The sequence below is a fragment of the Toxotes jaculatrix genome, chromosome 19, assembly GCF_017976425.1.
Source record: "Toxotes jaculatrix isolate fToxJac2 chromosome 19, fToxJac2.pri, whole genome shotgun sequence".
In the NCBI taxonomy this organism is placed as follows: Eukaryota; Metazoa; Chordata; class Actinopteri; family Toxotidae; genus Toxotes; species Toxotes jaculatrix.
The window spans coordinates 17,368,975-17,393,130 of NC_054412.1; the positions used below are offsets into that span (position 1 = coordinate 17,368,975).

General features: G+C 41.7%; 1 protein-coding gene across 1 annotated transcript; it reads left to right on the top strand.

The window, feature by feature from the left end:
• Positions 1–1,330: 1,330 nt before the first annotated feature.
• Positions 1,331–22,453, top strand: kif26bb (kinesin family member 26Bb). The gene is made up of 15 exons (XM_041065015.1): positions 1,331–1,390; positions 1,598–1,966; positions 4,345–4,809; positions 6,522–6,643; positions 6,788–6,959; positions 10,118–10,327; positions 10,782–10,875; positions 12,958–13,229; positions 14,083–14,260; positions 14,463–14,601; positions 14,837–14,996; positions 15,210–18,375; positions 20,290–20,459; positions 21,631–21,781; positions 22,248–22,453. The coding sequence occupies exons 1-15, from the start codon at positions 1,331–1,333 to the stop codon at positions 22,451–22,453; spliced, it is 5,934 nt and encodes a 1,977-aa protein (XP_040920949.1).
• The last annotated feature ends 1,703 nt before the right edge of the window (positions 22,454–24,156 follow it).

Here is a 24,156-nt window from a genome sequence, read left to right on the forward strand (position 1 = left end):
ACAGGCCGCACAAAGAGCACCCAGGATCACACAGAGCTTTTATTTTCAAAATCTATATATCTCTAGCTATAGTGCCCTAACCATAGATTAATACATTTATGAGGTAATTGTAGATTTAAAAAAGTGAAGCGCTCAAGAGGGAGGATAATGAGATATATGATACCGTAATGTACAAAATTATTAAGCATAGCAAATGTAGAAATGTTGGTCCGTGTCCTAAGTAGGATAGAATTTACATTATTGGGCCATATGTATGTATGTATGTCTGTACGTACACTTAAATACATAATGCATTTGTATAGTATGTTTATAATACCTATTTAACTGTACATTCTGTTATAGAACACTCATCTGTATATCATGTTTATTGTATATATCTACTGTGTATACTGTATATCCTGCACTTGCTGCTTTTGCACTTCTGGTTAGATGCTAAACTGCATTTCGTTACCCTGTCCCTGTACATGTGTAATGACAATAAAGTTGAATCTAATCATAGTTACAGCGTCATCATCTGGCCAATATGGCTCACGTTTCTTGGGAAGCACTTGCAAACCATTTGCAGTTATAAGGCAAATTTTCATGTTTCTGGCTCATTCGAGCTCATGGCATTTTAGCTCCAGGGAGTACCCGATGTCATGGTGGTGCAGCATGAAGTAACAGGAGTCGCCCTTTAATTTATTTTTAACGCAGTCTCTGCCTAGCGTTATAATTTAAATATGACATTCCCTTGTTTTGCATAGTTTAATAAATACTTTTGAAAAAAAAATCCTTTATAAAATTATTAAATTTTTATAAAGGATACTTTTATAAAGGATAGTTACTTTTATCAAACAGCTCACTGACAATGTGATCTCTATATTTTCAGAAGTCACATTATAGGGAGTATATTGATATCTTATTCTGTAGCAAGAAGGTGCACAGAACTATTACACAAAAGGAAGTATTATGAAGGAGAGGGGCTATTTTGGGATTATGTTTTGAAAGGAAAGAAATATCCAGTGAAATCCAAATCCCAAAAAAGAAAAGAAACCCTGCAACCTTCTGTTCACTTGCTCCTTACCGCCTCCCTGAGGAAGCCGTAATAAATAGACACGCACAGTCATGAAGTGCTCTCTAGTGCGCGCACTGCCTCTCCACTGTGCCGCTGTTATCACTCCACCTCTGAGACAGTGTCTCCAGCTTCTTATAGTTTGTCATATATATTTTTTTAATTTAAGCCTACAATGAGTGAAACAGTTTTGCTTTACATCCACGGAGCTTTGGCAAAATTAAATAAAAGTGCGCCCTGCCTTTGTTCGGATATCTTTTTAAATATTAACAAGTTGTCATGTCATTTCTGACTGGAAGAGGAGAGCGATTTCCTACCTCGGTCAGAGGAGCACACTGGGTAAGTCAGATTTATTCCTCATGAGCACAGTTTGTTCACATTTGTAAAAGACCGCATGGTCTGAGAAGACTTTCAGATAAGAAGAATACTGTTGCACTGCTAGAAAAAAAACATTTGGGTGTGGTTACAGTAGTGCATGTCGATTGATATCTAATTTCCCACAGCCAGAGCCCACATACATCCTTCTTATAATGATTTATTTCTCAGAGCACAGAAGTGCAGCATCACTGTGAGCCCATCGGCTTTTCTGCAAGTATTAAAGGCAAAGACTGCCAACCTAAGGAGCGCCCTACTCCCGAGGGTGCCAGAGGGTCCAGGGGCGACCCACATCGGAATATGTGCCAGAGAGCAGACGCTGTCCCCTCCTACAGGTCCCTCCCTGGATCTGTCGGAGACCGCATCAGGAGTACTATGTCGTTTGGTAGTGGGACCATATGCAGAGGCTCTATGTCGGCGAATCCTGGCTTTGGGAGGTCTGTGAGGAAAGTTGCGTGTTGTGAGAAGTGCTCAGCGACCCTTGTTGCTCTGAAGAAGCAAGCGCTGAGTCTGGCTGTGCACCATCACTTCTCCTGTAAGGTCAGTAACCATGATGCTGTGATGGAGCTGCTCAGAGATGCACCGGACCATAAATACACTCAAGATCGGTCTGCTCTCTTTTTAGGCTGACATCAACAGAAATATATATAGTTTTTATTGTCTGAATGATGTTTGGGCTCAAGAGTTGGCGTGGACAGAATATAATTGAAGTAAACACATCTTAGGACTTCTCAGCAGGTGGTGGTATAGGGTAATAGTTGACAAAAACAAACAAACAAACAAAACAAAACAAAACAAAAACACAGATACCAATGTATATTCTTGAATTAGATGTGTGATAATAATTTTTTTTATGTCATAATGCCAAAAAAAGAGATTCATAAGCCTGCATAAGCATTTCCCCCCACATGTTCAACAAATAGGAACAGATACTAGACATGCAACAACATTAAAAATAGAACAATATATATCACTTGGTCATCAACAGAAAATTACTATGCAGCAGTTTTTTATCAGTCAACTATTTAAGACATTTTTTAAAAACTAAATAGGTAGATATTTGCTGGTTTATTTATTTATTTTACTATAATCAGCTTAAAATCTTGAATATGAACATGCCCACTTAGGCTCTGAAAAAATGTAATTTTTGTATTTATTATGATTATTATTGTATTTTATTACTTTCTGATGTTTTACAGACCAAAAAAAATGATTAAAATTAATTAATAAAAAATGGATCTATAATGAAATGAATCATTAGTTGCAGCCCTGATATACTCACACATGTAGACTTTGGAAAGCCACAACTACACATTTTCTGACAGTATACTGTATGTCTGAGACGATAAAAAAGCATATTAATGTTCATGCAGGAAGCATCATTCTTTACAGTGCCGCCTGTGAGAGCAATGCACGCCCATACATTTCTGCATCCATCTGTACATTTGTCACCACCAACATCCATCAAACACACTCCAATCGACAAAGTAGACCAGTGCCATTCCTGCGTGAGTGGTTTCAAATGGGCATGAATATTTCATCTCAGCATCCCTGTGTCATCTCCTCAGTCCTCTCCGCAGAGCGAAGACTATTTATTTTTGTCCATTTGAGTGGGATGGGGCACAGTTTTTAGAGAGAGACCATAGTCCGAGCAGCAGAGAGATGCTATCTTGTGGCCACAGGCATGGTCAGTAGAAATCTGATAAGCCAGTTAGCTCCTTGCAGGTTTATTGATCTAAGCATGATTTCTCAAAAGCATCATGGCTCTGTAATGTCATCTTTTATAAGGGCTTGCAGTCTGGTTAAGATGGGAAGTCCAATTACAAATTTTACTACAACAGCACATTTCTTTCTGTATAGGTCTGTCATTTTTTCTCTTAATGACATGCAAGGTACCCAAACCTGAAACTGAACATTGTAAGTGGGAGAATTTGTCTTATTTTCCTATTTGATGTGGAATAAGGAGAATATCAGGACATACTTGTGGCTTAATTATCCCTTAACATTATTTTATGGAAGCAGTAAATGTAGTCCCTGATGCTTCAGCACTTCTGGAGTTTGAATGACATTGTTTCACATAATATTTGAGAGCTCTTATAGTACTCCTCTGGGAGAATATGTGTCATTGGCAATGTGCTAGCAGGATGGATGGGGCGAATGGGAAGTGGTAGGGAGTGTGTGTGACTGTGCTGGAAGTTGGTAGGTGTCAAGGGCAGACCAAACATGATGTGACACAAGAGTGTCCAAGATGACGGTTTGATGTTTGACGCTCATTTTGTTAGATTTGACAGTCTGGGTCCAGACTGGGAGCTCAGATGTTGTGTCATATGATTTTAACAATGTCAAACCTCATGTTGTCAGAGTTTTCTTAATTAAATTTTTTTATCTTCAGTCTCATTAACAATTGTCTCGAATAGTAACATGTCATATTGACTGTATACATTGTATAGTACAGTATATTACCCAACTCCTTGCAGCCAAGGAGCAATATACTCAAATTTAATATATTCGAACAATATATACATATATAATATAACAGCATATTCATGATTCACAACATTCTTCATTTGCTTTAAAGGTGAAGTAGGTTCCTTTTTTTTGCTTACGGCTCTTATGAGGATGACAAGGGTGGTATTAATCAATACTACCGACTCTGTGATTACTTTGCTAAGTGCTAAGATTGCCTGGAGTGCCTTCCCACGACTCAGTTTTTATATGCTCAATGATCATTCATGTTATTCTCAAGCCAGATATCAAACAAAGCAAATTAGCTTTGTTATTATTTGTGCTGCATCTATGATCTTATTAGGCTACAGACGAGTGTAAACGGAGCAGAAATATTTTCAACACCTAAGTTAGATTCCAGTATTTAAATGTAAAATTATGTCATCTGCCTTTTTTTTTTTCTAATTCTACAGGACTCAAATGACCTGTCAGCATTTCTTAATGACAACCTTCGTGTCCATAGTCGGTCCACCATTGAATCCAGAGACAGGGAGAGGGACCAGGGCCAGTGTGCAGCCTGTGGAACAAACCTGAACCAGCTCAAACAAGAGGCCATCCACCTGGCCCTGAGCAGGGGTCAGTCATTAGCTAAGCCTCCCTTTGAACCCAGCCTCAGCACTGGCACACTGCTGGGACAAAGTGAGACAAAGCATGGGGATAGGGCTTCAAGGGAAGCGCATCAACCACACAGTCGAACCCACAGTCCTCACAGCCCACAGAGCCCCAGGACACCTCAGAGGACCCCTCAAACCCTCAGACGGAGGGGGCCTAAGCTCCCTAACCCCGATATGGACCGCTGGGTAGAGGAGCAGCAGGAGCTTGTTGCTTCTAAATCTGTGTCCAACACTGATGGTGTCACCGTCTACCCTTACCATCAGGTACCCCTAAAAGCTTTCTCTTAACACTAAATCACACATAACGCATCCCCCAGTGAGCTTCCCCCTTTTAATGAGCTGTATGGGTAAAGAACGTCTTTACGGGTGCATGTGTCAGTAAGGCAGTAATTCATAGTGCCTAATCAGAGCCTATTTAGATCCTATGGCTGAGGACGTTGTTTAAAAGTACTTTTGCTAATGGAATGGAATGATTTACCCCTGTCATAAAAGCCAGCAAGTCAAAATGCACTTGTGATCAATAGGGGGATGGTCATATTTAACAGGGTGGCTGGTGAAATATGCATTACTGTGATGGAAGCCACAGCAGATTGAGCCCGCCCTCCCCTGTCCCCAGTGAAAAAGCTTATAAAGTGAGAACAGTTTATACTGGATGATGTTTTTGGCTGTGTGAGTTTTTGTGTTTTTCTTTACTCCTGATCTTTATGGACAGAAACAGAAGGAAAATCCAAATAACTCACCTGTGATGTACTGCCTGTAGCTATCCTGTGACCTGGTTGATAGAAAATCCTCACAGACATCACAATAAACTATTTGCTAAACCACTCCCCTGAGCAAAATGAATTAACGAATTCATTAATTAATGAATTATAAAACTGTCCTGGCTTGTGCAAGACTGTAAAAGAAATTAGCCAGACAGGTCCAATATGGGAGCTGATCATTACAGGTTTATGCAGCTGAGGTGAAGCAGTATGAGAGTAGTGAGAGTGGTGAGGAGTCAGGAGCAAGCAGGCAAAAAAGAGGGTGGAGGAAAAATGGATAGCAGAAGAAGAGAAAGGGAAATTAAGTGTTTAAGATGGCGGGCAGGAGAAAGAGTAGAAAGGATGATGGAGTGGAGGGCAGGAGAAAACAAGAGATAATAAAAGACCACATGAGAGCAAATACAGAGAGATTCAGAACAGGGAGAAAGAAGAAAAAAAAGCTGAGACAGAAGACATGAGTCAATAAGATGAGAAGAGTTGCTGGGAAATATCTGTACATCATCCATATATCCTTTGGCTAAGTAGACAGTATTAACGTAGTCCTTTGTCTTTACAATTCTCCTTCTAGTCTCCTTCCAGGGTACTACTGTAGTTCTCCTACTATGGCACTAATTGGTATTGTTGGACAATATGAAAAGAAAAACCTGAGCTGATGTTATTATCATGCCCTAAAAAAAAAGGCTGAGACGTTGATGAGATGTGGAGCTTGAGAGCAGCGCAGAAGAGCTCTGTAATGCAAAGACGCTGGCTCCGAGGCCTGCGGCGAGGTTCGGTGACTTCATGTCGAGCAGCAGCAGATGCATGCTGAATAGGTCATGTTGCACACACTGCGTTATGAATGAATGCAAAACACACACTGGGGAAGTGTTGGAAGGACTTTACATAAAGCAGCTTGACTGAGGGTGTGTGTCAGAGGCTGTGACAGTATGTTTGCTGCACCTCTTCGTCTCTGAGTCATGTTTTAAACTCAGACAGGAGTCACTACTGCCATCAGAAACTATTCCTCACACTCCACATGCAGCCTAGCTACAGCTGTAATATGAGTTAATGGTGTATGTTTAACCCAGTGTGCGCTCAGCCTACATGCCCTACTTAGACAGATGCACCCCGCGTTTTTTCCCCAGAGTAATTCCCATGATAATAGCCCCTTTTGGAGTGGGTGCTGGAGTGCAATTACAAATTTTGATTTTTATAATGAGCTTTGTCCCCTGGTAGGCTGCAGATGATGCAACACTGGGCTCTGGTAATGCTGGGACCGTACAGACGAGCTCAAAGATCCCTCACATATCCAGAGTGGTGACCATTGCTAACACTGCTGCTATGTCCTTTTTGGCCAGGTAAATATGTCAAAATTTAAAATTAAAATTAAAATTAAATCTAAACAGCAAATGTGAGTAAAAAATGAGCTGTATCTTCAGCCTGTCTATACTGGTTACTTCATAAATTTCAGTATGTCATGCTGCCTGCCCTCTTCCCTGCAGGGCAGCTGAGAAGCTCAACCTGACATCGAGGAAAAAAGGACAGGCTTCTGATCCAGCTCCTGCGCATTTCTCCACCTGCTTCAGGGACATCGTCCAGAAAAACCCACCCCCTGTCCCCTCCTGCCTGCTCCAAGCTGCCACCAGAACCAAAGACTCACCCAATGTTGGCAAGGTAGATCTTTGGGCTTCAAATTCCAGTAGAGCTACAGTAGATGCAGATTATTCTGTTTATCAGTGAACCACATTTGTTTGCAAGAAAATGAATAAGCATATTTCCCACAATGCTTTGCTGCTAAACTCTTTGTTTAAGATTAGTTTCTAGTTGAAATACAGTGTTATCAGTGATTCAATATAGTCCAGCCCCACAGATTAATGTTTTTAAAGCCATATAAAAAGCCAAAACACTGCACAGTGGTTTGTAATACGGCAGTCTTCTGCTAATGGCCTTCAGCTATTAGCTGTGCTCACAAAGGTCAGCACAGCTTGGGTTCAAAGTTCAACAAATGCAAACTCTTGACTCTGTACCGGTCTGTGCAGCACATCGCATACATCAGCACAGGAAAAAAATACACCTCGTGCACAATAATGGAAGATACACAGACACTCTATACACATTAATATTAATTCAAATACAAAGTATATGCTGAATTAAATACTGTTTCACCAACAGCCATCTAGGTGTAGTATGAGAAGACAACTGCAGTCACTTGATGAATTTCTTGTGTTACATGGGACACTTGTATTTTATATTGCCTTTTATAAACATATAGAATGTGTCTGGATTTATGGTGGAAGAATACAATGCATCCTCATCCACAACCACCACCTTGGAACTGTTTTTACCACCCTTGTTGCGGAGTAAAGAGATCATAGTCAATTTGGGGGAGATCCTATATCACTCCTCCTTCATGATACACTGTAATGTGGTGCTAATGTCTCCATCTTGTTCCTCCCCTCCCCTCACCTCCTCTGGGAGAAGCTGGGGGAGATCGATATGGCTGCCTATCCTCCCCTTGTCTCATAGATGGACTCTTGAGTTTAGTCTAGAGTTACATATAAAGGCTCAGATAGACCCCAATGCCAGACACACCTGCCTGAGCACTCAACTCTGTGCACCATCATAGACAGTGGGGTCCAAAAGTCTGAGACGACATTGAAAATCTTTAATAATTTCATGTAAACTTGGAAACAATCAGAAAATTTGAGGATTCAGAAACACAAGATATTCTGAAATTCATGTACATTTTTCAAAGACTCGAATTGTTAAGCTGATATTGTAATGAAATAATTGGTATTCCATTTGAAAAAAAAAAAAGCAAAATAGAAGCATCTTAACTAGTGGTCTCAGACTTCTGGACCCCACTGGAGAGTGGAGCAGGATTCTCTCTGCCTTTAAATGGATGTCTTGAATTATTTATCCTTCATAAATAGAGTTTGACACATGTTCAATAGGGTTAGGGAGCCACCTCTTGCATAAGGTATTAAAATTATGAGAAGGGGAAAGAAGGAAAAATCCTTTACAGACACTGGAAACTAATTACGTGCCAGACAGAATATGGCCGTCAGGTTTTCAAATTGTCAATGATGGATGATGTCATTGTGGTGTAATGCAGTCCTGCACAACTTCAAGAAAACCACATTCGACTGGATGTTACGGTGCACAGAGCTACATGCAATCTCGCAGACCTGAATCCTGCTTATGAATAACTTTGTAATTGGTTTACATTCTGTCATACGGCTTATTGTCTTTTGTGAGGTAAATGTTGCCTCGTCCTCCTGCAGACTAAAACCTATGAGGCTTGCTAAATGTCTGTCAGAGTCAGGATCTAACTTAATTTAAGACCTTAAAGCCTCTGAATTCTGAGGCTTCCTGTAGAGAACTGCATTAAGGAATTAATGTCATGACATGCGGAAATATAGCAGGAGGTATGCATCGCCATGCAGCTAGCTGTAAGCTTGTGTGTAGTTTCTGCACTTACTGGATCAACTGGCTGTCTACTGCAGTCAAAAGAAAACATGTTTTTATCTCAATTGAACATTAAACAACAAAATACTGCTTATTTTTGTATTTATACAAATCATTTGATGGCTATGGGGAAAAAAACAGATTGCCAGATGTGTTAAAGGATACAAAACAGTTATAAACAGTTGTAAACATTCACAACACCAAAGTACACCATCCCCAATGCTCAAACCTAATCCTTGTTGACATTTACCAGTTAGTTCTGTCAAGTCTTCTCTTCTCCTACTGAGGTTTCTTCTACCTTACATTGCATAAAATAGTAACTCAGCCTCCCATGGCTGAGCAGCAGGGGCTCAAAGCTGAAGTCTGACTATTATCTCCCTCTCTCATACAGCTACATTTGACGTCAAGCTCCAGAGTTAAAACCCCTGTCATTACCCCTGATAAATGTAAAAGTCTTATACCACTTTTCAAAAGCAATGTATTAACAGAAGTGAAATGCACTGCAGCTGATATCATAACAGACAGCTTTATGCAACAAGAAGATTTTTGTATTTTTGTATGTATGCATGTATGTTTTTACTCTGAAATCTGTGTCCTCAGATTTCAGGATGCAACGACTCTGTGATGGTTAAAACTCGCTGAATTTGAAATGAAGATATTTTTGAACTCATTCTTTTTTCATAAGCGTCTGTATTCTGCTGGTATTTATTTTCAAAAGTTAAAGCTACATTTTTGCTGCACACATTCTTAGCTGAAGGGGTAACATGCTTCTCCTGAGATCACTTAGATACGTGTTGCTCCTGTAAAAGCTGCGTACCTACGCACTCCTTCAGTTTAATAAATAATGACATTTTCTTCTCAGCGGGTCTCAGTGTAGTTTAAAATGTTTAGCTATTTCCTGTATATATGTATACAATATGAATACAGGAGTAAGTTCAATATTAGTGCTCACTCTTCCTTCAACAATCCTTATAAAAGGCATTTAATCTCTCAGCCAGTAGCTGTCCACTAGTGACTTAACATTAGCTGGGTGCACTAGAATGCTGGTTGTAAGCCATTAATGGCCGTAGTCTGGTTAGGCTGGACAGTGCCAGCTTATTTTTCTTTCCATTATACATGTAATGCATGCACAAAAACATATTTTACAACTTGTTGTTCAAATATATTAGACTGGATCAATGTGGTGGACCTAGACACAGACAGTCCAACAGTTCCATCCCTAGAGCCATTCCACTAGAGTAGCTAAAAAGCAAAAGCAAAAAATAAGAGTGCTTGAGTTTAAAGCAGAGCACTACTTAAACCAGTATTCAGCAGTTTATAGTATACTCAACATGGTTCTCCTCCTCATTTCCTTTGGTATACAGGTCAAAGTCGTGCTGAGGGTAAGCCCAACACTGTCAGGGGGCCAAGCCCAACCACCTGTTCTCCAGATTGACCCATCCAAGAAAAGAGTCACCATCATGGAGCCAGTCAGCAAAAGCCAACCACCCACTACAATGATACTAGGCAGGGATGGCAAAAATCTTCTGAAGACATTCAACTTTGATGCAGCCTATCCTCAGGAGTCAAGCCAGGTTTGGTTCTTCATCCTGATTACTGCTGAATATCATTTAACTATGGTTTCAAATGTTTCTATTTGTGCTTGCTTAACATTGATCTATCTTGAAGGATTTGTTTCACATTGACAGATACTTGATGGTGTAACATGAGTGTAGCTCGTTCTACGTTTTCTCAAGTATTCAAAGTGCATTTTTTTTCCTCTTCTCTGTACATGGCACAGCATGATTAGTTTGCTCTCTCTGTCTGATGACCTGAAAACTGATAGGGCCTGGATAGCCACCACCATTACACAGTCCATCAATTACATTCAACTTTCCCCAAGCTCTGCTTACAGTATCTGAGCCCAAGGGAATTTACAGAATCAGTATGCATCCCTCCTCTGCTTCAGCGCTTTCATTTCATTGGATGTTCTTTTTCCGGCGCAGATGAATCATAAGATGCTTGCTCTTCTTTGTTCTGTCTGACCAGGCTGAGGTGTGTGCAGGCGTCTTGGCTGATGTCATCCGCTGTGTGCTCAGTGGCAGCGATGGATGTGTTCTGGGATTGGGGTGTGCTGATGTGGGTGAGTAATCGTTCACTGTGAGAGGCCACGGGTTAAAATCTTAAAAGAGAGTGGCACGCTTTTATCTATGCTTAGGGGCCAACCCGCCCTCCTTCCTCCTGCACCCTTGTCCCACTCCCGTTATCATTCACTTTCATTATCACTTAAACTTCCTGTCTCCATTTTATCTCTCTGTCCTTGGTACAATCGTGACACACATCTCCAGCCTTCTTGTTCTTTTGCTTTATCTCTTGCTCCATTTGTCCTTTTTCTGTCTTCTTTTCTTTCCACAGCCTTGACCAAAAAGTGTTGCCATTTCAACTCTTTCCTTCATAGTGATTCATCTTTCACCTGTAACCTTGTAAATAAAAGCGTATTCATCAATTATGCAACATATGCTTTTTTAAAAGCTTGTCGTCGACATTTCAGCATGCTGCATAAAAAAACACAAATATTTGATTTTATTTTGCTGAGGCACTGAGCTCGGACAGGACTGTAAACAAAATGGACTGTAACATGTTGCTATTAGAGAGATGGGACCCTGCACTTAGAGTCAGTGAAGGGGTTTAATAAATTTGCAACACACACACACACACACACACACACACACACACACACACACACACACACACACACACACACACACACACACACACAGGCTAAGGACAGGGTCTCCTTGGAGCTGCTTTTTCACATGACGCCACTCTCCGTAAATCTGATTGAATTAGTTGGCCAATACAGACTACATGTGGCCCACAGCCAGGGGATATCAATCTCCTCCACAGAATACTATTCTCTCTGAATAACGGCCAGCAGCTCGGCCTTTAATTGGAGTAAACCAATTCTCTTATCCTCATTCAATTAGAGTTTGGATAAGACAAGAGAGGACAAAACAGGCCCATAACTCAAAACTAATGTGGGGCAAAAGTGCAATAGAAGACAGAGCATGGCACCAGTCCATAAGAAAATCTGAAAATGTTTGAGTGTGTATGTATTGTGACTGCCAGTGCACCTCTGCCATTACATATATACACCCATTGTCACGACTTGGAAAGGCAAGGACTAGGACCCAAATGCAAGACCCCACAGACGTAGTCCAAACTAATAATTATTTATTTAAACAAAGTAACAAACAGAAAATCACTCACTGAGGAGGAGGAATACTAACTGGACAAAGTAAAACGCAGACTATATATACACACACACAGGTAAGGGGAACAGGTGGAACCAATTAGGGCGGGGAAAACAATGACAAAAGTGGGAAACAAGACAAAGACAGGAAGTACAACAAGACCAGATACACAAGGGCAGAAATTTCAAAATAAAACAGGAACTATAACCAAAACTTAAACTAGAGTTCCAGAGTCCCAAAAAGATCCAAAATCAGCCCCCTTAGGGGCTAGTCATGACACCCATGTTTCTATGCTGTCTTACAAATGTGAGTGTCTGTGAAACATGGGGGTATCAGTCGCTACTTTTGTTTGTGCCACTGATAGATTTTAACAGGGGGATATAATTCCCCTCAGGCTTCACCCCCACTGTGCAGACAGTGGCAGGGAGGACAACGCTAACTGGCTTCCCACCTGTGACCAGGCCAACTGTGTTTACTGGAACACATGGACAAGCTGGGGGTTCAGCTTCAGTGACTCAAACTCTAGATATTTATATATACAGCAGAAGATCCTGTGCTCTGTGGGGACACCTTGATGCAACACATGATGCAACGTGTTGTTTTCATGTTTAAGTGTTTTTAGTTTTGGTACAGATCAAACATACAAGATGCACTGATGTTAATCAGTGAGCTTTACAGATACCTTAGAACTGAGCCAGTCCAGATGTTTCCTGTGTTTATTCTAAGCTCTAACTGCTGGTTAGCTGCTACTGCTAACAGCACTTTGTGTTGACTATATAGGACTATAAGAATGGTATCAGTTTTCTCATATAACTCTTGACAAGAAAGCAATAAGCATATTTCCCAAAAGCGCTCCATGGTGGGAGTTAATAAAAAGTATAAATAATAAATGATAAATCATTTATATGTACTATATGTGTGTGTATGTACTGTATGTAACATGGATACACCTGCACTGTTGTCTGCCTCAGGCTCCTGGTCCAGCATGGTGGGAAGTGATGAGAGCATCCACAGGCTCGGGCTGATTCCATATGCCATCTCCTGGCTGTACACTGCCATCGAGCGGCGGAGAGAGAAGACCTGGACTGATCTGACAGTGTCAGTGTCTGCCATTGAGCTCTGCTGTGGAGAGGAGGACAAACTGAGAGATCTGCTCGGGGAGGTCGTCCCGTCATTAGGCAGTATCCAGGACAGCCCGAGAGCACGTATTAGACTTCAAGAAGACCCTGTCTACGGGGTACAGGTAGGATGAAAAATGTTTTCATTAGAAAAAAGGGGGCTTGCTAAATAAACAACTGCTTCTACTGTGTCTCTCTTTGTCTGTGTTTATCACACAAGGTTTCATTGACCCAAGATGGTTATATATTCCTTTGAAGAAAAGAATCATCTGAAGAATTAGAGTTGTTATTAATGGAATTATTTTGTACAGTCTAATCAGTGTTTGTTAATATAAACAAGCCTATCCCAAATCTGTAAACCAGAGCCAAGGCTAAACTTTTGTTCCAGAGAAGTGACAATTTCTTGGCTATGCTTTACTGGCAATGAATCAAAGACTCAATTTGAAAATTAACACACAAATAAATGTTATTTTACAGTTGTTTTAACAGCTGGGATTCCGGAAATGTGCCCATATTCCTAGGAAAGCTGGACGTTTTTTTTTTTTGGCCACAAAGAAAATTGCCCATTTGTTTTCTAGAAGGTTCCAGTGGTATCACAGATATTGTGTTAGATCCCCGTGTTTGATTTTAGGCTTCGTCTGTGGATATGGTCTATTTGTAAAATGGTCCACACCCTATGTGAGAAGATAATGCTGGTAGGGACTGAAGTGTATTAGATTACATTATAATTGGACAGCTCTGTACTCCTTCGCACTGCCATTTGCCAGTTGCAAGGTAGTGCCTCATTAGAGTAGATGTGTGTTTCTCTGTATTTCTTCATTAAATGATGAAGTCTACTGTATGAATGGAGCTGTTATTCTGGGATTACTGGGATAAATTACAGTATATAACAATAAACACAAGAAAACCTTTACAAATGGCAAAACTCTGCCAAGACTCAGCAGTTCTCTAAATTACTATCTTCTCCCTTCCTTCCAGCTACGTAACCACAACCGGGTCAAGGCCCCCACTGCTGAGCGTGCTGCTTCCCTCCTGGACGCAGCCATTGCAGCGCGTCGGCACAGTGACTTCATTACGTACCTGTCCCACACTTCCATAATGTTCTTCACTCTCCACGTCCAGCCCCCTCGTACAGAAAGCAGCACCATTGGAAAAGGTTGGAATGAAATATCCAGTCACCTAAGCAGCTTCTCTCAGTTCAATTTTTTTTTCTCCTTGAATTACTTTTAAAAATGTTAATGCGAATGCATAGATGCAATGCAGTTTAATGTATTGTAAATTTTTTTATTCATGCGCTCTTTATTTGTATATTTGAAAGCATGGAAGACCTTTTGATCTTCTCTGATCTCCATCCTTAGGTTCTCGTGGCCCCACCAAGTTGACCATGATAGATGTGTGCAGTGGTATGAGGGGTATGAGCAGAAATAAACCTCCTCATGCTGAACTAGGCCCTGTGGTCTTGTCTCTACTAAGTGGACATAAAACCACTCCCAGCAAGTAAGAATGTTACAACAAAATATTATTTGTGGAGACACTTTGGCAGACACTGGTGTAGAGCCAGTTCCATTAATATTTTGACAGTGAGCTGAAGTTGATTCTTGGTGTTGGTCAAAACAAAGAATTTTTGGCTATACTACTGGCTAAAACTAAGGCACTACAATAGCAACTACATCAAAATTGACAGATTTGGCTTGAGTTAACAATGTTTGACATTTGCACTGTCTCTGCACAGGGGTAGTAAGCTGGCTATGCTCCTTCGAGAGTCCTTGGGTCATACAAATTGCCACACCACAGTGATTGCTCAAGTGGCTGATTCACTGTCTCACCTTCAAGAAACCTTATCCACCATCCAGCTGGCTTCCCGCATTCGCAGGACACAGAAAAGGACAAAGGTACTGTACATGTCCTGGAATGTCTTCTTAACAATATACCACCATATAATGGCATGACATTTCCTTTACTTTTTGTAAAGGAAGTGAGAGTTTTATGATTTCATTTGGTGATCATGTGATTGTTTCCATTGCACCACAATGATTTATTGGTCAGTTTATGTTTTGGATCGTCCAGTTGTAGAACTAACACCATGATTTGTCTTTATTGAACAGCAGTCCACCTCATGCTCTCCTTGTGGGAGGAGTTTGACTAGAGAAAAGAGAGGGCCACAGTCTTTGTCCCTGCGGGCGTTCCACTCCACTGATGAGGTAGATGTTGACATCCATCCTTTCCGTCTACGTGGTGAACTAGATGAGCATTCCAGTAGTGACCAGTCCTGTGACACCGTCATCCAAATAGACTCAGATGGCTTCATCCAGCCTAAAGCACCCCCAAGGCTGGCACAACCTGAATTTGTGCCCATCATACCTTCTTTGCATCCTAACAAGGCCGACTTGGAAGACCCAGAGTTTACCGCTCTCCTCCAAGAGCTTTTGAGAATTCCTCAGCTACAAAGAGAGAAGAAGAGCGAGGAAACTGTTCAAGGGAATACTGAAATGCTCAAAGCAGATATGAAGCCGCCAGAGAGGGACTGTCTTAAATGTGAAACATTTGCTGAACTTCAAGAACGTTTGGGCTGTATCGATGGAAGTGAGATGACAGTGGATCTGCTCAAGTCATCCTTGAAAAACCCTTCAGTTAACAATGTCCCAACCAATTCACAAGCCCAGAAAGAAGCAGGGAAGCAGACAGACTCTGATTCATCAGCAGCACCACAGACGTTGTTGAATCAGGGGTTAGGCTGCAGTCAGACCTCTGCTGGAGAAAAGCAAACAGATGGTGCCTTCCCTGGAGACAGTTTTCAGAGAGAGGATTCAGGTCTGTACGACTGTGAGGAGTGCAGTGCAACCAGTTCCAGTGAGGAGCTCCTGAATCAAACCCTCAGTCTGAACATGACCTGTCGCTCTGATCGCAACACTGGAACTCTTCAGTCAGGTGATAAACTTCCTTCTCAGGACTTTAATGGGGATCCTCAGGGCATTGCCGTCACCAGTTCAGTTCAGCCTACTGGAAAACAGGAGAGTCCTGAAGCTGCTGACTGGTTCAAACCAGACAAAAGGACATCTCCAGTTGGCAAAAGCTCCCCCATATCTCCTTCTTCCTCCTGCTCCTCTTCACAGTCCCTGGCTACAAGTGTTATTCATGGAGGTGTCTTATCTAATCGCCCCGCAGAGGATGTTAAGGAAATGAAGGCCACCATCACAGTGACTGTTCAACAGCCTCTGGACCTAAAAGGTCAAGATGAACTTGTCTTCTCTATGGTAGAGGAGGTGACCATCAGTGGAGCGTTGAACAGCGCGAGGACAGGCGGAAACATTATTTGTATCAGAGACACCGCCCAGTCACAGACACATGCTCAAAGCTCTGCCAGCTCTCAACCAATCAGGATAATCAGCAATGTCAGTGAAGAATCTGCAGCCGCAGGTTCCTCTAATGCAACCAAAAGCTCTGTTGTTCAGCCTGCAGCCACAGAGGCTGGCACTGAAAAGCCCCAGCATCAATTCAGAAGGGAAAAAAGGTTTTTACCTTCATTTATTAATCCCATGCTGATTAATACAGATGTGGATTCTGATTTGGATGATGCTAAAGAAAAAGACAGTCCTAATGACACTTTTATGAGAGTCAAGTCAGGGTCTGAGCTCAAAAGAAATAATGTCAAATGTCCAGAAGATAGGAAGACTCTTGAAAAGACGGATGTAGCCTTGGCCTCTGAAACACAGGTCAGAAAGTCAGATAAAGTGTGTGACTCACCTTTTAGCCAAATTTCTTTTGACCCAATGGTCTTGGAAGATTCAGCTTTCTGCAATGAAACTGCAGAGAACAAAATGTGTGGAAAGAGACCAAGAAATACAGACAAGAGACACGCTAGAGACAGGGAACATGTTTATTCCACTAACACTCAAAGGAGCTCAGAGGAGGGAGAAATCAGCTCCAGACGTGTCGGGAATGGCCCCAAGAGAATTGGTGTTTCACCTGGTTGCCAAGAAACCGCCCATGCTTCTTTTAAAACAGGTAGTTTGCCTAGAGGCTGGCAAAATGCCAATCACCAGGACAGCTACCATGTCAGTCACATGGCAGACGACCACAGAGACCCAAGGGGGGTGACATCATCCACCCCATGTAGCCCTGGGGTAACTCTGGAGAGAAGGCATGGCAGACAGCACTCCCCAGCGAACCACAGCCTCCATGTATCCTCTCCTCGGAAATATGGGTCAGAGCACAAACAGGAAGCTTGTAGCACTCCCAGAAAGGGTGTTGGATCTTTGTTTGAAACCTCAAGTCTAAGAATGAAACATGATCATATGTGTGGGGGGGTGAAGTCACCCATTGAGGACAGTGGCAGGCTTTTCAGTGCAAAACTGGAGCAGCTGGCTAGCAGGACAAATTCCCTTGGGAGAATACCAAGCGACTTCTCAACTCTGGATAGAGGCAGCAGCAACACCTCTATGAGCTCTAAGGGGAGCTCCAAGGGAAGTACTGAAGGGGCTTGTAAGGGAAGTTATAAAGGAAATAATGAGGGACATTGTACTTTACCGAGGGCTAGCAGGAGCCCCAGGAAGAATCCTCGGTCTGATCAGAGTCATCACTTCTTCTCTTCAGAAAATCCTGTAATTCAATCTGCTAAGCATACCCATTACAAGCTCTCTGCTGTCGGGAAACTTAAGATGGCTACCCCCAAAGTCCGCCGACTGTCTGCCCCCAGCATCAAGAACCTCAATCTCTCCCACAAAGGCTTGCGACAGTCCATTAGCCGTAGCTCCAGTCTTTCCCCAGACAGTAAAACCGTTAGCTTTGAGCGGACGTCCTCCTTTCTCTCCTCTTCCCCTCCACAGTCTTTTCACTCCATCAGTCGTACTCCAAGTCAGAGCTCCACATGCTCATCCACAAAATCTGCCATCCAGAGTTTTGTCAACGGCCGGATCTCAGACCTCCTCAAGGAAAGGGCCTCCAGCCCCACTTCAGGAGGAGTGGACCAAACTACCTCTCTTCCCTCACCATACAGTCAGGTGACTGCTCCCCGCATGCCCGATCACCTGAGTGGGCATGCGAGCGACACCACCAGTGTGTTGAGTGGAGATTTGCCACCTGCTATGGGGAAGACATCGCTGTATTTCTCTAACAGGAACAGTTTGGTCAGCAGCGGATACGACAGCATGATGAGGGACAGCGAAGCCACAGGCAGCAGCACCTCAAACAGAGATTCTGTCAGTGACAGGAGCGGCTCTCTCCTTAGTGTGGCTCGCAGCTGCCGATCATCTCGGAGGAAAGGCAGCACAGGTAAAACACCTGGGACAACTGGCCTTTTATGAACTGAACTCACCAACTTTTTAGTCTAGAAAGATCAGAACCTGATCCAGGTGCTGAGTGCTCATCGTGTGTTGATGGTGTTAGGGAGTAGCTTTGACATCTAATCTTACAAAAAAATAAAGTGAGGATAGCCTGTTTATCAGAACAAACAGCTTTCTTTTAATTTTGTCTTATTATCATTGCTTGGTAATGCAGTTGAAGACAGAGATTTTTTTGTTATTTTGAATGTGCCATGACCCAGTGGTATGTTAACGCACTCATGACAGGTACAGGAAGGCTGTGTTTATTATTGCAGGATTCTGCTACATGACAATTTTAGTAAACTACAAGAGTAAAATTCTCTTTTGTTTCTTCACACAAAAGATGATTACTTCTGAAAATACTGTATAATATTTACATCGGACCAATATTACAGAAATCTGCCAGATAATTTCTTTTCTAGACATGCAATTTACAAACTATAAACAAGACTATTTTTATGATAGTCCAGTTATCACAGTTATTGGTTTGTAATCTAATCTCATAAAATTTTAATGTGACATTAATTGGAGATGACACACATCTGTAGAATGCAGCCAGACCTAGTTTCCTCACTGGCATTAAAAGCCTAATTGTGTAGGAGGTCACATCATTAATATATGATCCCAGTGACGGCGCTTTACTAATGGAATCATAAATGGAGAAAATTAAGATGGGTGTGCACATACTACCGACACTTGCTAATGGAATTATGCGCAGAGAAACCTTTAATAGGATTTTGTAGAAAACGTGGTTAACACAGTTATGATACTGCCAATGGAGCAATAAAAGCAATAGACAGAGCTTTTGCTGGATATGAATTAAAAGTCCCCCAAAATAATATCCTGTTCATTGTCCGTGAATCTCATCAAGGTCATGGTATTTCTAAGTGCTATATGGAGACAACTGGACTTGCCTGAGGTTCTCAAAGGCATTTCAACTCTCAACCGAAAGGCCTCTTCAGTTCTAACTGACTGGTGGATGTTTTTCAGGTTGTATTTTTTCCTGAATTGGCAAATCCAGTCAATCCAGAGAGACTTAACGAAATCATGTCTCCTGTCTTGACACTGAAAAGCTGCAAACAGTTCCAGCAATGCATATGGCCTAAGCACTGAAGGGAGCTCAGGGACGCATTCCTTTATTTATCATACTCATTTATTCTTACAGTGAAGTGTGATTCTTTTAGTGAAGAATGTTAGATGACGTTACCAATGTAGCAGATGAAGAATCCTCCAGCTTTGGCCACCTTGTAAATCCATGAGCACCATGAACAGGGTCATTCATTTGTTAAAAAAACATACGACCTTAGAACAGAGGTGTCCAAACTGTTCCACAAAGGGCCGTGTGGCTGCAGGTTTTTGTTCCAACCAAGCAGCAGCACACCAGACTCGGCTCATTTAATCAACTGATCTCAGTGTTCAGACAGTTGATTGGTCAAACTGTGTGCTCTTGATTGGTTGGAACAAAAACCTGCAGCCACACTGCCCTTTGTGGAACAGTTCACCTCTGCCTTAGAACAAAACAAACTCGTGACTCCATGTGACTGAATTTAAGTTAATGCCATGTACTGTAGTTTAATTTGCAAATGTGAATTCTGTTTTTAAATTGTGTGACAGCAAGCAGTGGCCTTTCTTTGGCCTCTCTTACTGGTACAAAGTGTTGACAACTGATAATACCGAACGCTAAGCTTAAAATCAGCAATTAAAATTAAACAAAAAAACTATACAAATCTTAAATATAGCTTTATTACAAGCCTTTATGAAATGATTTGTAAAGGCAGCAGAAAGTTTCAGAGAGGGGCGAAGAGAAAGAAAATCAGGCTGTGATACGGCGTCTCACTGCACATTCTGCCTGACCCCGCTGTAGGTACTCACCAGCGTCGTCTTTCCCATGATACAGCCCAGTCCCTGAGACGCTCTGCTAGTGGTCTTCGGTCTCGCTGGGTGGATCGGGGAATCCCAGAAGCCTACGAGATCAAGGTCTATGAGATCGACAATGTGCAGAGGATGCAGAAAAGAGCAGGTGCTGGCAAACAGGTGCTGGGTTTATTTTGATTTTTTTTTTTTTTGAGGTTAAAGGGCATTACGTAATATATGACCTTTATCGACCTCAGCTGGCAGCCCGTGGGAAAACTGGTAGACTGAATTGCTGCCCAACCTCTTCCAGGGTCTTTAAAGTCCCTTCTCATCACGTCAGCATCAGGTTTGAACAGCAGCCCAAGTTTTTTTGCCACTAAAGCTTTCCAGCTGTTTCAGTTTTATAGGAATCGTCAAGTGCTTGTCTTTGAGCTTGAAACAAAGTAAACAGAATTCACTGCATGTAGACAAGGTAACACATCGCTTTATTATCAGCACAGCTCCAGTAGTGGCTTCACTTCAGTAATTTGTGGGGCAGCCACTTAAAAGTTCGAAATCACAAGCGTCTGCCTGTTTGCTCACTAAAAGCAAAAATCTTGATGGGGAAGTAAATAATTGACACGCACCCCTTCCACAATATGTTCTGTCTGCGCCCTCAAGGCAGGTACAACTTCTGCACTGGCTACAAATAAAGGCCGTGGCTTCTGCTTTACAGCTACTGTAAGGCAGCATTTCGTTGAAAAGCAGCGTGTTCAGTGAACTGACCCCGGGAAAGTAAAGGTTTTATATTCCACCTTGCATGTACAGTCGAAATGTGCTTGAAAACAAGATGGGGGTGCATATGGTGATGTAATCTCCCCATGACGAGAGGTCTGGTCTCATGAGACCGTTCCCTGCCTCCACCAGTCTCAGGCAGGGCAACTTTGATACAATTTTAATGACCACATGGGGGAAATTGGGTCAATGCTGCAGCAAAGAACAAAGAATATTGAAAGTAAAACTAATTCAAGACATTGTAGGTAAACGATAAAGGAAGATTTTAAAGAAAATAGCACACAATCAGCAAATATTGAAATTAGAGTATCTTCACATACAAATTAATTAAATATTTTAAAATACTCCCTCTTCCTAAATCCTTAAAAATTTGTCAGTCTGTTTAATGTCCGTAGATTGGAGCCGAGGAGTTTGCACGACAGAAATGCCAAATCCTGCTGGCATCAAAATATGGACACGTGACACAACAAAGTGTCCTGCACGGTTTTATTTTGGTGTGTTCAGTAACTATTTTGTGCTACATGAACATAAATAAAAGTAGTGAAACGTGTGTGTGTGTCTGTGTTTGTGTTTTCAGGGCCCAGCATGCTTCAGCGCCAAGCTGAAGTTTTTGGAGCACCGTCAGCAGAGGATCTCAGAGGTCCGAGCCAAATACAACGACCTGAGGAGAGAGCTGGAGCAGGCCAAACACAACCTCATGCTGGAGCCTGCCAAGTGGAACCAAGAGTGTCAGTGAAGTGATTTATTCTTTGAAAAAATAAATAGACAAAATAATATTTTTTTTCTGCTTTCAGAAAATAAAATAATTCAGTGCAGTTTTATAGTATTCTTTGTCAATTAGATAGACCGAATACTAAGTGTAAGACTGCAACCAACGATTATTACTAATGGTTAATTTTCCCAATTAATTAAATATTTTTTGTCTTTCAAAAAAAAAAAGCAAAAAATAACTGTACCCTCAAATAATGATCTTGTGGTTTTACAGCAGTTCCACAGGGGGCAGCATCCCTCTATCACTGAATACTCATTACCATCATCGGAATTATTCTTAGCACTACATGTAATTTCAGAGCTACAGTATGGGTAGTCACCCACCCTATAACGTCTACATAGAATAATGTAATGTGGTAATACACTGGTTAATATGCTTTACCTGACAAACAGCTTCAGTAATACCTCACTGTCCCTCTTCAGTTGACCTGTGGCAGACGTTCGAGGTGGACTCCCTGGAGCACCTGGAGGCCCTCGAGGTGGTGACGGCTCGGCTGGAGAACAGAGTCAGCTGCTGCAAGGCCAACGTCATGATGGTCACGTGCTTCGACGCCACCTCCAGGAGACGGCATAAGAAGAGACGGCGAAGAGCGCCAGAGCAGAGAGCCTTCAAGGGAAATCTAAGCTGAACAGTGAGGATTGAGACATGTTCAGATGAGGCAACTCTTTTCCTTTTTTCAGTTACACCTGGATACCTGTTGCACACCAAAATCTTACACCCACACACTGTGTTTTACACACACTTTATGTTGTCAGCTACCCCATTACCTCTGATAACTTTAAATGAAGTGATGAATACCATCACAGGGAGGTCAAAGGTCAGAGACAGAGCCACAATCCTACACCTGACAGGAATTCTTCACCTACAAAGGGCTGATACGTCTACAAAGTGATTTGTAACCATTCACTTTTTAGACTTTGTTGCACATCAGACAGCTGAAAAAAATATTTTTTTTTGCTCTTATTTGTCCTTTAAATAACCTTAAAGTTGAACTCGGTGCAACATCTAATGCTAACAAGACATTTTAGTGTTGCTAAAGGACAAACATAACCTTTCATCTCCTTGTAAAGAATCTGCTGAGAGCTAAAAACATCAAAATGTTGCTTTAAGGTGATAAACCAAGAGACTTGTCTTGGTTCTTGGGTTGTTTGGAAAGGGTCACTTTGGGTTGAATACTGTACAGACAATATGCTTGATATTGGACGTAACTCCTATAGATGCGTATTTGGTCATTAAGACCCCAATTATGCACTTTTGTAAATTTGTTATAATTTCAATTCACTCAAGCAATTACTGGGAAATCTGAAGCACACATGTATCTCAGTGTCTTCATAACATGGATCTCAAGTACACACTAACACCCACTGAGGACAGGAGGAAAGGCAGACACTGTGCATTTTATATATTTAGAATGCAGTTCACTGAAAACGTTATACTGTGATCTTTGTGTTCTCTTAGGCTTTTATGTTGAAATATCTACTGATTTAATGATTGAATTGGTTACCTAGAATCATGGATTAATTTTAAATAAGCCAACCCTGCATACCGGCATGTGTCATTTGAACATGAGTTTCTGTTTTGCAGCAAAACTTAAAACTGTCTCAGACTAATGAAACTGTTAGTCTGCCTTATAACCTGTTCTTTTTTCATCAAGTATGGCGCTCACAGTTATTTTCCAACTGACTGTTCAAAAAGGGAAAACCATGCTAACCTGATGCCATTTTGTACATAGATTTTGGTGCTGAATACAATTGAGAAGATAAAACTGTATTTCACAACATGTGGGCCGAATATTAGCAGGAGCTGTGGAAACAGCAACTGAGCTGTCTGAAACGATGAGTGAAGGATTGAAGGACGAGGTCCAAGTTCCTTGAAATTGCTGCCAACAGAGACACCATTGTGAATTTTTTTCCCCCCTCTCTTCAGAGGGTGCGTGGTCCGTGATCAATAAACTGGCTGCTAAAACACATTAGTAAATGATTGGGGGCAGAATAAAAAATGTGGCTTCTACTCTCAGTCTAATGGAGGAGTAATTACATTAAAGGAATAACGTCATCGTGTCTGAAGAGCCTCGTGGCTCTGAAGTCACTGAGCCAATGCTGGGTTTTCTACCTGGATCAATGCTTTTAAACACACAGGGAAGGCACACATACACTGGATGTTTGTTTTGTGAATCCTATTAATCAGCATGTTGTGCGTTACTGTTAGTGGATGACCACAGCTCTCTCTTGTGTTTGTAGACATTGCAAACTGTGCATCCTTTGATTTGCAAAAATTAAAGTCGGTATGCTGTTCCTGCTCATGGTTCCATCACATACGCTTGTCTGTATG